Raw genomic sequence first — 14,335 nt, 5'->3', positions numbered from 1 at the left:
CACACGCCACAACTAGAGAGGAGCCTGCGCGCCGCAACTAGAAAGAAGTCCAAGCAGACTGTGCGCCATAACGAAAAGGATCCGGCTTGCCTCAACAAAGATCCCATGCGCCACAGCTAAGACCCGACACAGCCAAAAAAAATAAATAAATAAGGCAAATAAATATAATATTTTTTTTAATTAAGGGATGTTTAAGGGCTGCTTTTAAGCAACCAGAAAAAAAATAATAAATTACTTGCCAAGCAACAATTATTAGAAACAGCAGACTTCTCACAGCAACAATTAAAGTCAATACCCTCGAAGTACTGAGTGCAAGTAACTATCACAAAGAATTCTATATCAAATAATTATCATTCCAAGAATGAGGACAAAATAAATACATTTTCGACAAAGATCAAGAGTTTACCATCAACAGACCTCTGCTGAAAGGAATATTAAAGAACATACTGCAATCAGAAGGAAGCTGAACACAAATGGATTAAGTGGGATGCAAAAAAATATAGTAAAATAAGAAATTAGTACAGTGAGTAAATCTAAAAACAGAGAATTTATAAAAATCCTCCTTTAAATAAAGCTACCATGTTGCATTTTTAAAGTAATTAAATGTGCAAAAAAACATGGCTTCAGCAAGATACCTTTCGTGATGAAAAAAGCACTGAACGTGGAACTGGAAAATCTCAAACAAGAATCTGACTTTCTCTTATTGTAGCCAAAGGCCTAAGTTTCTTCAGCCAAAAAGTGAAGGCATTTAGCTAGAAGTTCCTTAAAATTCCCTACCAGTCCCAGGATTTAATGGGCAGGAAACAGGCTTCCCCAATTGACCAGGACACTTTTAAAAATGTAAGTTACTGAGAGTTCAGAGAAAGATATTTCATACTCAGAACCAGTGCTTCAGGATATGGAGCTTCATGGATAACTGGCTATCTGCTTCTGTGCAAAAACTATGGAAATGGATATGATCCTAGGAAAAGAATATAGAAAATGATGCATTTTAAGCTTAAAGAGTTAATAAAGAAAGGAAAAGGGTGGTCCAAGTGGTAGGAAAACCAACAGTATGAAAATGAGAAAGGCTTAAGAGAAAATTTCTAAAAGGAATATGGTATCAATATCAAATGCTGCAAAAAAATAAAATACTCAAGACAATCATTTTATTCCTACTTCACAAATTAGCTATCACAGACTCCTCCTTCCAAAATCTTAAAGGTTCAATGACAGAAATACCAGGAGCAATCAAACTAATTTGCTATAATTTCTAAAGAGCCAATCATACTGGAATACAGCAAGGGTATGTAAGATCTCCAAAATGCAGAGAACTCAGTTAAAGGTATCCTATTCTTTACTCACATAAAATTTCATTGTTCTCCTTGTTAAGGATAAATTAAAAGGTCAATGCTGCAAGCAAGGATAGCTTTTAGCAAAGAAAGCTATTAAGAGACTGGGCTAGGTCATACTGCAAATACTCCCTTTCAACATTCCTGCAATAAAAGTGGGCCTTGGAGATACAGAACATAAAAATATCAGACCACATAATCAAAACTCAATTTGAGATGTGATGTATATCACTAGATATAAAGAATTAAAAATTGGATGAGGGTTAAGATGTTTGTAAGAGGAAAGACCAACACTAACATTTAAGAATACATATAAATATACACACATTTATTTATTCTTTTTTTTAATTGTTGAATTTTATTTTTTTTATTTTATTTTTTTATTTTTATTTTTATTTTATCTTATTGGTCATCAGTTTTATACACATCAGTGTATACATGTCAATCCCAATCACCCAATTCATCACATTTATTTATTCTTAAAAAAAAAAAAGTTTTCACTTCCAAGGGCCTTGATTCCTATCCCAGAGGCTAGTAAAGCTAAACCTATTAACCAGATTTCCTGGATTAGTGGCTTTTCTTACACACTCTCTCAATTTTTAGGTAATCTCAAAAACACCTAACTCCAAACATATCTGAATACATATAGTCTGCCTAAAAGTAATGGGCCACATTTTCCATTCTTCATACAAAAAGAATCCTTCAACATTTTCAAATATTTTTCAGTTTACATCAAGTGGAACTAGAAAAGAGGTTTAAACTAGAGGTGAAACAACCCTAAAAAAGTGTGATGACATATGCAATAAGGGCAGTAGAAACAAAATTTTAAGAAGAATCTGTTCGGCAGAAACACAATTCTAAGTGTAACATACCTAAATTAGACTTGAATATGTAATTGTAAAATACGATTTTTAAAATTAGAGTACTTTCTTAGGGCTTCCCTGGTGGCACAGTGGTTCAGAATCTGCCTGCCAATGCAGGGGACACAGGTTTGAACCCTGGTCTGGGAAGGTCCCACATGCCACAGAGCAACTAAGCCACTGCGCCACAACTACTGAGTCTGCGTGCCACAACTACTGAAGCCCGCGCGCCTAGAGCCCGTGCTCCGCAACAAGAAAAGCCACCGCAATGAGAAGGCTGCGCACCAGAGCGAAGAGTAGTCCCCACTCGCCTCAACTAGAAGAAAGCCTGGGCACAGCAACACAGCCAAAAATAAAAATAAATTAAAAATTAGAGTACTTTCTTTAAATGTCTGACTTTTAAAACTTAAATAATGTCAAAATTGAAAGGAACTCATCATTCTACAGATGAGGAAATTGAGGTCCAAGAAAATGAAGTAACTTGCTTGGTAAATAACAGAGCAAGATGTGACATGAAACATGCTCCAGTGAGTGTATTTTTATAAAATATGATCTTGAAAACTTCAAATGAAAAGACTAAAAATCTTAATTATGTTTTAAGTTAACAACTGCAATCAAAGCCATAGTGATTTAGAATTCACAGGACCATACTAAAATTTACATTTGCTTAGAAAACAAATGTCCCTAACAAGAATAATTAATAGAATTATAAAAGAAAATATAAAGTCCAGCCACTCAAAAATATTTACTGAATACTTACTATGTGGCAGGAACTATTTTAGTCACCTGGGATATACCAGTATATTAAATACTTTTAAACATACTCAAGTCATGACAATTATACGTACATAATTGATAAGGAAATTATAAATCATTCTTTTTCCACTGAACTAGTTCGGCAAGCATTTTTAAAGCAGAACTTTTAGTGTTGTTAATATTATTCTTAACAATGATAAAAATGTACTTTTTAAAATACGTATCACTCAAAGCTATTCAGTATGAATTCACTTCAGACTGAATCACTAAAATTTAACTTTTTAAAATATCCAAAATGATGTGGAATAGGAACAGATCCTTAACAACCAAAAAACCCTTAGAACTGCTTTATTTGTACCTGAAACAGCAGGTCCTCAGCATCACTAAGATTAGTACAGTCACTGTGGATCAGATTAAGGAGCTCCCCCATTAGGAGCAGCCACACAGGAACCACCTCTCACTATAAAGGAAGGATACTGTTTTCTATAACTATGGTTGTTCATTTCTGGAACAATTTCCATACACACGTTTTCCTGCTCCTTATTCAGAATTCTACACTGCCAGTCACTCAAAAGAAAAAAAATCTCAGACTAACAGAGGCCACATTTAGGGAGGGAAATAAAAATCTTCCTTCAGTCTAGGCTAAATGGACTGACTGCACAAAGAACTCCATACATCCAAAAGCACACAGATTTCTGCACCAGTTCCCAGGGTTCAAACAATACCAGTCATTCAATAGCTTTCCTTTTACATAAGCTGCTGTGAGAGAGCTCAGTCAGCTCTTCTGAACCTCATAACCCAGGATCCCGGAACTCTGATAAAGCCACCTTTTTCCTCAGCTCTGTTTTCATGTACTTTCTCTGGAAAGCAAACTTCATTCTTCCCCTAAAAAATAAATCTGAAAATCATCTCTTCTGTTTGATAAGTGATATACTCAATCCAAAATTACTACTCCATTAAAACTAAAAGCATTAACATAAAACCTAAGGTCAATACCGAAAAACTGTTTGATAAAATATATTTTTAAATGCATGAGTTTAAAATATAATTTTAAATACGCTTCATCATGCTAATTACCAAATGATGCCATTTGTCTGCATTCTGTTTGCTTCCAGTTGCACAATTTAAAAATTAGCCATCTGCCACAAAATAACTTTCAAAAAAGTAAAAGAAATTTTAAAAGAACTGTTAAAGGGGGGGGAAGTGAATTTACACACACAAACACACTCAACACTAACTACAGACATCAAAAATAATAGAAGACATTTCTTTGAGTGTTTGACCACACCCCCATTTAGGCCTCAGGAAAAATATACATATTCTTCACTGAACATCCCTTAGAAGCTTAAATAACAGTACTTTCTACCTTCAAAGCACATTATTATTGATTCTTCCAGTATCCTTTACCAGCTGAGTCTTTGGCAAATTCAAACTTTAAATATTAGTAAATATTCAAGCCACGGAAACGCTAATGTAAATACTTCTTAATCACATGGCAAACTTACTTCCTAAGACACTTATCAGACCTGCCACCCAGAAGTAAAACTCAGTTTTAGGGGACAAAATGAGAATGATTCATTTACTTATTAAATTATCAGCTCCTGAATAGTCAATAGTTGCCTATAAATTCATCTCCCTTGACTATGTACAATCACGTAATCATTATCCCTTATAGAAATAAGATGCTACTCCAGAATGGTGATAATCTAGCTATTTTATCCACCCATCCTCCTTAAGAGTTCTGTGGCCCTTGTAATTCCTTTAACACTCTTTCCCTCTCCACATACATACTACATAACGCAAATAAACATGCTTTGAAAAAGGAAAAGTTCTCGCTCCTAAGTTTTCTCTCCTTAAATAAAATAGTAAATCCTTAAAGATATTCCCCCTCTCCCCCAGAAGAACACAAAAAGCAGAGCTCTGAACATACTAACCATTTAACAGATATCTGGGGAAATTTCCATCATCACCCTTAGAGTTATAAGATTGAATCTGTCAAAAATGGAAAAAAAAAAAAAAAGAACTTTTCATCAACGTATTACTCCCTAATAACCACTGAAAGCACCAAAACCCTGTGTGTTCTGTGAAGCAGTAACCTCAGAAACATTTCAACACTCCCTAAGACTTAACGAACTTGGCTGGCAAAAGAGATTCCATTTCTCAAAAATACCTTGCAAGTTCTCAAGAAGCAAATTCTTCAATCAATAGAGTTTACCACACATTCAACATCTGTGACCTCCTTGGGACACACAAACCTTTTTCCTACCACTAGAGTCAGTACAATATTTTCTGATGCTCTATTAAAAGACCATCTGACTTTAGCAGATACCTCTTAATGCCCCTCTAAAAAGACATGTTTTACATATTATATAAAGTATACATAATATGTGTTTTCTAGAACTTCTCACCCTAAAATTTCACTCACCATTGCCCATGTTATCTTTTATAGTCAGAAAAGGCTTTTCATTTTCCTATAACATTGTATCTTCTTTAACTTTTGTCACCAAAAAGGGTCTGATATCAAGAGAAAGGAGCATATATAAACCTTTCATTTTTCCCATATTTTAATTTATTACATAATATTAATCCACTGCCTTCTATAAATGAGTTTTAAAGCATTCCAATATACTTGAAAGTCAAAGAAAATGAAGTACTAAAAGAGTTATTCACAGGTTATTTATCTTTAGATTTTAAACAATTATTAGTAACTCATTGCAGGTTCATGTTTAGTTATCTATACCTAGCCATGACAGACTCTGGCATGACACTGTATTCAACAGATAAATAGCAAGGAATTGTATATGGCAGGACTGAAACACAGTAACAGAGAAGCACCTGAGGATACAGTTCACATTTTATAGTAAGATCTGCCCATAGCTTTAAGTTTCCCTTCTATTAGAAAATAAACTTGTGCACTTCCCTGGTGGTCCAGTGGTTAAGACTCCGCGCTTGCACTGCAGGGAGCGCGGGTTTGATCCCTGGTTGGGGAAGTTCCACATGCCACACCCGGTACAGCCAAAAAAAAAAAAAAGTAATAGGATACCATGGTATCCCTATACATTGTGTTGCCCAAATTAGAGACAGCTTTCTGAAAAATCAGTGGTTCTGTAGAGAATATCTGCACTAAAAATATATATATAATAAAAACACAAATATTTAGGAAGAAAATAAACTCTTATGGCAAATACATGTCTAGCTAACTAAAAGTGAGTTATTTAATAACCTAATTTTTATTTTTCATTCAACAGTGACATATTAAAAAAATCAGTTTAATATAAAAAACACTAGGCATTACAAAACAATTGTGTATATAATAAAAGGTACAAGATTCAGAAGATTTTTTATATAATCTTGAGCTATCAAATACTACTCATTTATCATTCCTTCTTCTCTGCCTTCTGATTATCCTCCCATAATTATAAAAAATAAATGCAGAAGAAAAACCAAGAACTATAAACATGGCTATCCCATAAGTGATACTAGAAACGCAAAACTATTTACAGACACACCTTACTTTCAGAACATGACCTAACTTCCCACATTCAAATCTACTTGACAAAGAAGCCCAAAGAATCTAAAACTGGGGTCTGATGTTTCTTTTCTCTTGGAGGTAAGGGGTGTCTATGCTAATGGAGAGAAAACAGCCAGGAGAAGGAGATACAATAACCTTTGTACATGATGCAAAACTTACCCACTTGAAGGATCTAAGGCAATAGCTCTAGGTTGATCCAACTCTTGCCAAAATAAAACTTTTCGTAAAGATCCATCTAAATTAGAAACTTCAATACGATTAGTTTCAGAATCTGTCCAGTACAATTTTTCTCCAAGCCAATCACATGCCAGCCCATCAGGGGACAATAATCCAGAAACAACAACATTCTGTACACTCTCAGTTTTGTTGAACTCTGTTCGTTTAATGGCTTCTTCGCTGACATCACTCCAGTATATCAAGCCATGACCAAACACAAAGTCCACCGCAGCTGCATCCTCCAAGCCTCCAACTACAATCGTAGCATTCTCTTTGCCATTTGCAGCATCAACCAATCGCAAGTCCCGTCTGTTTGCATAAAGCAACAAAGGGGCCGCTAGAACAAAAAAAGAAAAATATGTAAGTCAAAACAAAGGAAATGTCTTGGTTCCTATAAATTGAGTTTCAAATCAGTGTTAGTGAGCAAATACTATCAAAAATAAAGAGTAAATCAATGTATAGAAAACTGGCAAAATCTTTTCACAAAGCATTATTTTTGCACCATTTTAAATACAAAAGAGTTGCAAGAGGGGAAATTAATTGTACCAGGACAGTCTTTTCTTGTTAAAATATCTGTCAGATAAAATTTTTAAAAGCCTGGTCATTCCAAGAACTGGCAAGGATATGGAGCCAGTGGACCACTCATACTCTCCTGGGGGCCTGTGAAATGGTGCAGCATCTTTGGAAAGCAGTTTGGCAGTTTCTTAAAAGACTAGATATTTACTTCAGAGAAATAAAAGTATATGTCAATACAAAGACCTGTGCACGATGCTCACAGCAGCTTTTTTGTAATAACCCAAACTGGAACCAACCCAAATGTCATCAACAAACTAATGGATGAACAAACAGTGATATATCCATACAATAAAAAGTAACGGGGACCAAGACTGAACCAGGAAGAAATAGAAAACATGAACAGACCAACACACGTAATGAAATTGAAACTGTGATTAAAAATCTTCCAACAAACAAAGGTCCAGGACCAGATGGTTTCACAGGTGAATTCTATCAAACATTTAGAGAAGAGCTAACACCCATCCTTCTCAAACTCTTCCAAAAAACTGCAGAGAAAGGAACACTCCCTCCCGAACTCATTCTACGAGGCCACCATCACCCTGATACCAAAACCAGACAAAGATACTACAAAAAAAGAAAATTACAGACCAATATCACTGATGAATATAGATGCAAAAGTCCTCAACAAAATACTAGCAAACAGAATCCAACAACACATTAAAAGGATCATACACCATGATCAAGTGGGATTTATCCCAGGGATGCAAGGATTCTTCAATATACGCAAATCAATCAATGTGATACACCATATTAACAAACTGACGAATAAAAATCATATGCTCATCTCAATAGATGCAGAAAAAGCTTTTGACAAAATTCAACACCGATTTATGATAAAAACTCTCCAGAAAGTGGGCATAGAGGGAACCTACCTCAACATAATAAAGGCCATATACGACAAACCCACAGCAAACATCATTCTCAATAGTGAAAAACTTAAAGCGTTTCCTCTAAGATCAGGAACAAGACAAGGATAGCCACTCTCACCACTATTATTCAACATAGTTTTGGAAGTCCTAGCCACGGCAATCAGAGAAGAAAAAGAAATAAAAGGAATACAAATTGGAAAAGAAGAAGTAAAACTGTCACTGTTTGCAGATGACATGATACTATACACAGAGAATCCTAAAGATGCCACCAGAAAACTACTAGAGCTAATCAATCAATTTGGTAAAGTTGCAGGATACAAAATTAACGCACAGAAATCCCCTGCATTCCTATACACTAATGATGAAAAATCTGAAAGAGAAATTAAGGAAACACTCCCATTTACCACTGCAACAAAAAGAATAAAATATCTAGGAATAAACCTACCTAGGGAGACAAAAGACCTGTATGCAGAAAACTATAAGACACTGATGAAAGAAATTAAAGTTGATACCAACAGATGGAGAGATATACCATGTTCTTGGATTGGAAGAATCAATATTGTGAAAATGACTATACTACCCAAAGCAATCTACAGATTCAATGCAATCCCTATCAAATTACCAATGGCATTTTTTATGGAACTAGAAAAAAAAATCTTAAAATTTGTATGGAGACACAAAAGCAGAATAGCCAAAGTGGTCTTGAGGGAAAAAAACAGAACTGGAGGAATCAGACTCCCTGACTTTGGACTATACTACAAAGCTACAGTAATCAAGACAATATGGTACTGGCACAAAAACTGAAACATAGATCAATGGAACAAGATAGAAAGCCCAGAGATAAACCCACGCACCTATGGTCAACTAATTTATGACAAAGGAGGCAAGCATATACAATGGAGCAAAGACAGCCTCTTCAATAAGTGGTGCTGGGAAAACTGGACAGCTACATGTAAAAGAATGAAATTAGGATGCTCCCTTACACCATACACAAAAATAAACGCAAATGGATTAGAGACCTAAATGTAAGTCCAGACACTATAAAACTCTTAGAGGAAAACACAGGAAGAACACTCTTTGACATAAGTCACAGCAAGATCTTTTTTGATCCACCTCCTAGAGTAATGGAAATAAAAACAAAAATAAACAAATGGGACCTAATGAAACTTAAAAGCTTTTGCACAGCAAAGGAAACCATAAACAAGACAAAAAAAAAAAAAACCCTCAGAATGAGAGAAAACATTTGCAAACGAATCAGCGGACAAAGGATTAATCTCCAAAATATATAAACAGCTCATGCAGCTCAATATTAGGAAACAAACAACCCAATCCAAAAATGGGCAGAAGACCTAAATAGACATTTCTCCAAAGAAGACATACAGATGGCCAAGAGGCACATGAAAAGCTGCTCAACATCACTAATTATTAGAGAAATGCAAATCAAAACTACAATGAGGTATCACCTCACACCAGTTAGAATGGCCATCATCGGAAAATCTACAAACAACAAATGCTGGAGAGGGTGTGGAGAAAAGGGAACCCTCTTGCACTGTTGGTGGGAATGTGAATTGATACAGCCACTTTGGAGAACAGTATGGAGGTTCCTTAAAAAACTAAAAATAGAATTACCATATGACCCAGCAATCCCACTACTGGGCATATATCCAGAGAAAACCATAATTCAAAAAGACACATGCTCCCCAATGTTCACTGCAGCACTATTTACAATAGTCATATCCTGGAAACAACCTAAATGCCCACTGACAGACGAATGGAGAAAGAAGATGTGGTACATATATACAATGGAATATTACTCAGCCATAAAAAGGAACGAAATCGGACCATTTGTAGAGATGTGGATGGATCTAGAGACTGTCATACAGAGTGAAGTAAGTCAGAAAGAGAAAAACAAATATCATATATTAACGCATATATGTGGATCCTAGATAAATGGTACAGATGAACCGGTTTGCAGGACAGAAACTGAAACACAGATGTAGAGAACAAACGTATGGACACTAAAGGGGGAAAGCGGCAGGAGGTGGTGGTGGTGGTGTGATTAATTGGGAGACTGGGATTGACATGTATACACTGATGTGTGTAAAATGCGTAACTAATAAAAATCTGTATAAAAAAATAATTTTTAGAAAAAAGTAATGGGGACTTCCCTGGTGGTGCAGTGGTTAAGAATCTGCCTGCCAATGCAGGGGACACAGCTTTGAGCCCTGATCCGGGGATATCCCACATGCCGCGGAGCAACTAAGCCTGTGCACCACAACCACTGAGCCTGTGCTCTAGAGCCCACAAGCCACACCTGCTGAGCCCGCATGCCACAACTACTGAAGCCCACGCGCCTAGAGCTTGTGCTCCACAACAAGAGAAGCCACCGCAATGAGAAGCCTGCGCAGCACAACGAAGAGTAGCCCCTGCTCGCCGCAACTAGAGAAAGCCCGCACGCAGCAACGAAGACCCAACGCAGCCAAATTAAAGAAAAAAAAAAAAAGTAATGAACTATTGGGAATTCCCTGGCAGTGCAGTGGTTAAGACTCCGCGCTTCCACTACAGGGGGCACGGATTCAATCCCCAGTCAGGAAACGTGCCACACGGCATGCCAAAAAAAAAAGTAATGAACTATTTGTTTATGTAATTTGGGTGAATCTCAAAATAATTATGTAGAATAAAATAAGTCAGAAAAAGACTGTATATATTGCATACTCCATTTATATAAAATTTTAGAAAATTCAGATTAACCTATTGTAACAAAAAGCAGATCGGTGGTTGTCTGGAGGTGGGGAGAGAGGGTGGAAAAGAAGAGAAGGAGGGATGATAAAGGGGCATGAGGAAACTTTTGTAGGTGATGGCTATATCATACTGACTGTGATGATGGTTCCAGAAGTGCATAGATATGTCAAAACTTATTAAATTTTAAACTTTACATATGTGTAATTTCTTGAATTATCAATTATACCTTAATAAAACAGTCTGGCAGATATAGTTCTTAATACAACTATTTTTATTCTGTTTTATATCATTATTAGAATGATCTTTGAATAAGACCTAATACCAAAACTAAATATAAAGCCTATCCGAAAGAGATATTTAACTCTGAGAAAGCTGAAGCTGTTAGGACTGAAGTAGTATAAATGCTTTTTTTTTTTTACCCAAAATATGCGTTTTGGTTTTTTTAAAGCATTTATTGCAAGCTTCTCACATCTACTTTCCTGGTATCAACAGTAATTAAAGATCTAGAGCACCACTATCCAACAGAAATTTCTATGATGATAGAAGTGTTCTCTCCACTGTGCAGTACAACAGCCACTGGCCACATGTGGCTATGGAGCACTTAAAAGACGGCTAGTATGACTAAGAAAATAAATTTTTAATTTTATTTAATCTTAATTCATTTAAATTTAAGTAGACACGTGGTCGTATGGATAGCACAGATCTAGAGGCTGAGATGAAGAACACAGACGAGGCAGCAAAAATAAGACCAGAGTTACAATGCAATAATCTACATGATCTTCTCTCACAATTACTTACTAAAGGTCTAAGACAGTCATCCAAAGCCAAGACCAAGTGCCCCTGAAAACTAACCACTCCCTCTTTAAGAAAGTAATTAAAAAAAAATTAAGGTGCTCAAAAACAATAAAGAAAAAAGTGATGTTTAAGCCAGTTTATGGGTTGTGTCTGCCAAATGGAGTTATGAAGTCCACTATTTTCATCAGTAAGCACAACATGAACTCTTCTAAGCTTAAGTCCAACTTTCTTAGTCAAAAACAGATGGGCAGACAGCTTTTTTAAAAAGTGACTAAGAGCCCTTTCTGCTTATTCTGCGTACCTACAGCTGCTATTGGCAAATTTCCCTCACAGATTCACTTTTAGCTCGTTTCAGGCCTTCATACATCACACTGATTTATCAGTCCACATAGTGTTCACTGCACTATCTTATACTGAGCCCCTCATAGTATGCGCCAATTATAAAAATCAGAAGGTCAATATTAGTTAAGGGTACAATGTTAAGTGCTGCACAAGGCTAAGAAATAGCCCAGAGCATTTACAATTTAAAATCCAAGAGTGATGATAATCTGATATTTACTGGGCACCCTTCTTTATGGCACTTTCCTTGGAAAACTACACCACATCTGTATATGGCATTAAGTACCAGCTAAATGTCTTTTATGGCTTTCAAGTCAAACATTAACATTTCTACTAAATATGTGGTCTACAAAATCCAAAGAACTTTTCTGGTCATTTAAGGCCTCACAAGCCTTAAGAGTACAAAAAAAAAGGGGGGGGGTGTGAACAAGTTAATTTAAATTAGCAGTAGTGGTTATAATTGAGGATTTCTAAAGGACTATACATAAACCTATACACACTATTAAAAAGAAATCCCAGGGCTTCCCTGGTGGCGCAGTGGTTGAGAGTCCGCCTGCCGATGCAGGGGACACGGGTTCGTGCCCCGGTCCGGGAAGATCCCACATGCCGTGGAGCTGCTGGGCCCGTGAGCCATGGCCGCTGAGCCTGCGCATCAGGAGCCTGTGCTCCGCAATGGGAGAGGCCACAGCAGTGAGAGGCCCGCGAACCACAAAAAAAAAAAAAAAAGAAAAGAAATCCCAGATTTCATCCTGTCCAACCACCCTTCTGATACTTCAATACTTTCTACAATATTGTCACCAATATCTACTTAGCAATATATTAAATGGGACATCTGAAAGGTATAATTTGATTTGTAATACTGTTTTAATCTACTAAAGAAATACACTGGATCCACACACACTTGCCCCTAGTTGTAGCGTATGTGCCATGCACTCAGTATCTTCCACTCCAAAGCACTTACCTTCAGACTTCCTAATACCCAGATAACCCAAATAACCACCATCATATCTCTTTAGTGAACCTTCACAGGTGCTTAGAAATCCTTATTTTCCTTTATTAACTTCCTACCAATCTTTCCCTAGTGCCTTTCTGAACTTTTTCTGCTTTCCTGAAGACAAATTCCATGCTTTGAATCCTTCATCCCAGATCATCTCACAAAGTAATCTCAGTGAAGCAGGAAGCAAGGTAAATGTCATACATCCCCAACATCTTAATTTAAACTTCTCAAAAATCTCTTTATATCCCACCCATCCTCCTCTATTTTGTCCTCAGTCTCAAATGACAAGTTGCCCTGCCTCCTTTCTTAGTCTATACCTATGTTTGCTAAGTGGGAGGGAAGATCTGAAACTAAAAGGCAGATGAAGCATGATCAGAGGAATAATAGTATAGTATGCAGAACATTCTACATAGGTGGGGATATGGTCAACATTTTTGAATGCTGCAGAGAAGAATAAGGACTGAGAAAAGGCCAGTTGGATTTGATTATAAAGACTTGGAGAAAGCAGTTTCAGTTGTGTGATAGGTGGGAAGTTAGACTAAAGGAGTTAATAACTAATGGGTGGTTATATGAAGTACATACCAATACTGTAAGGTTTTGTGATTAATATAATTATTCTCTTGGTGGCAGCAAGGTTAGCTTTATTAAAACAAAGCTTTTTGAGAGCAGAGACCTGGCAGGAGCCATTGGAGATTCAAGAAACAGGATAGTGAGATGGCCAACAAGAAGTTATATGTGTAGAACTGAAGCTTAGGCTGGAGATGATGACTTGAAAATTACCTGAATAGAGTTGCTGGTTAACCAGGTGAACTTGGATAATCTTCTCTTCTACACTCTTTTGCTTAGGGAACAACACAGAGTGTAGATGAGAAAATTATCTAAGTTGGCCGTCTCTTCCTGCCATAAAATTAAATTCATCACCTTTCCCCCAAAGAAAACTCTCAAGAGTCAATGGTACCACAATTTTCCTAATCCTACTGGTGTGCCATGGAGCCATCCTTGACACCCACCTTTTTCCCGCCGTCTGCCAATCACTCACTGTCTTGTTGATTCTCCTTTAGCATGTCCTTAAATCTGCCTCTTCTTTTCCATTTTTTAGAACCACTATCCTACTCTAGACCTTCATAACCTCAGGTCTAAACTACCTCAATAGTAAATGATCTCAACACTCTCCCTTCCCTTTTCTACTTCTAATACTTCTACTTTATCCAACTCAAAAAGGTTTCTGATTTCCTGTGCCTAAAATTAAAAAGCCTCAATACCTCAGGCCTCCACCAGGTGCTTTCTACCTATGACTCTAACTTACCTTTTATAGTCTCTGC

The 14,335-nt window shown here is 36.6% G+C and overlaps 1 protein-coding gene across 2 annotated transcripts in view; it reads right to left on the bottom strand.

Annotated features, from left to right (window-relative positions):
* Positions 1-14,335, bottom strand: part of LRP6 (LDL receptor related protein 6) — a 171,762-nt gene that overhangs the window by 144,542 nt on the left and 12,885 nt on the right. Inside the window, exon 2 of one of the 2 annotated variants that reach the window (XM_030841440.3) lies at positions 6,639-7,032. The exons of the other annotated variant lie outside the window; for it this stretch is intronic. Within the exon in view, the coding sequence (XP_030697300.1) occupies positions 6,639-7,032 (394 nt within the window). The remainder of the gene's footprint in view (positions 1-6,638; positions 7,033-14,335) is intronic. 2 annotated transcript variants of the gene reach the window in all.

The sequence above is a fragment of the Globicephala melas genome, chromosome 10 (genome assembly GCF_963455315.2).
Source record: "Globicephala melas chromosome 10, mGloMel1.2, whole genome shotgun sequence".
In the NCBI taxonomy this organism is placed as follows: domain Eukaryota; kingdom Metazoa; phylum Chordata; class Mammalia; order Artiodactyla; family Delphinidae; genus Globicephala; species Globicephala melas.
This window is presented reverse-complemented; position numbering and strand designations above follow the sequence as displayed.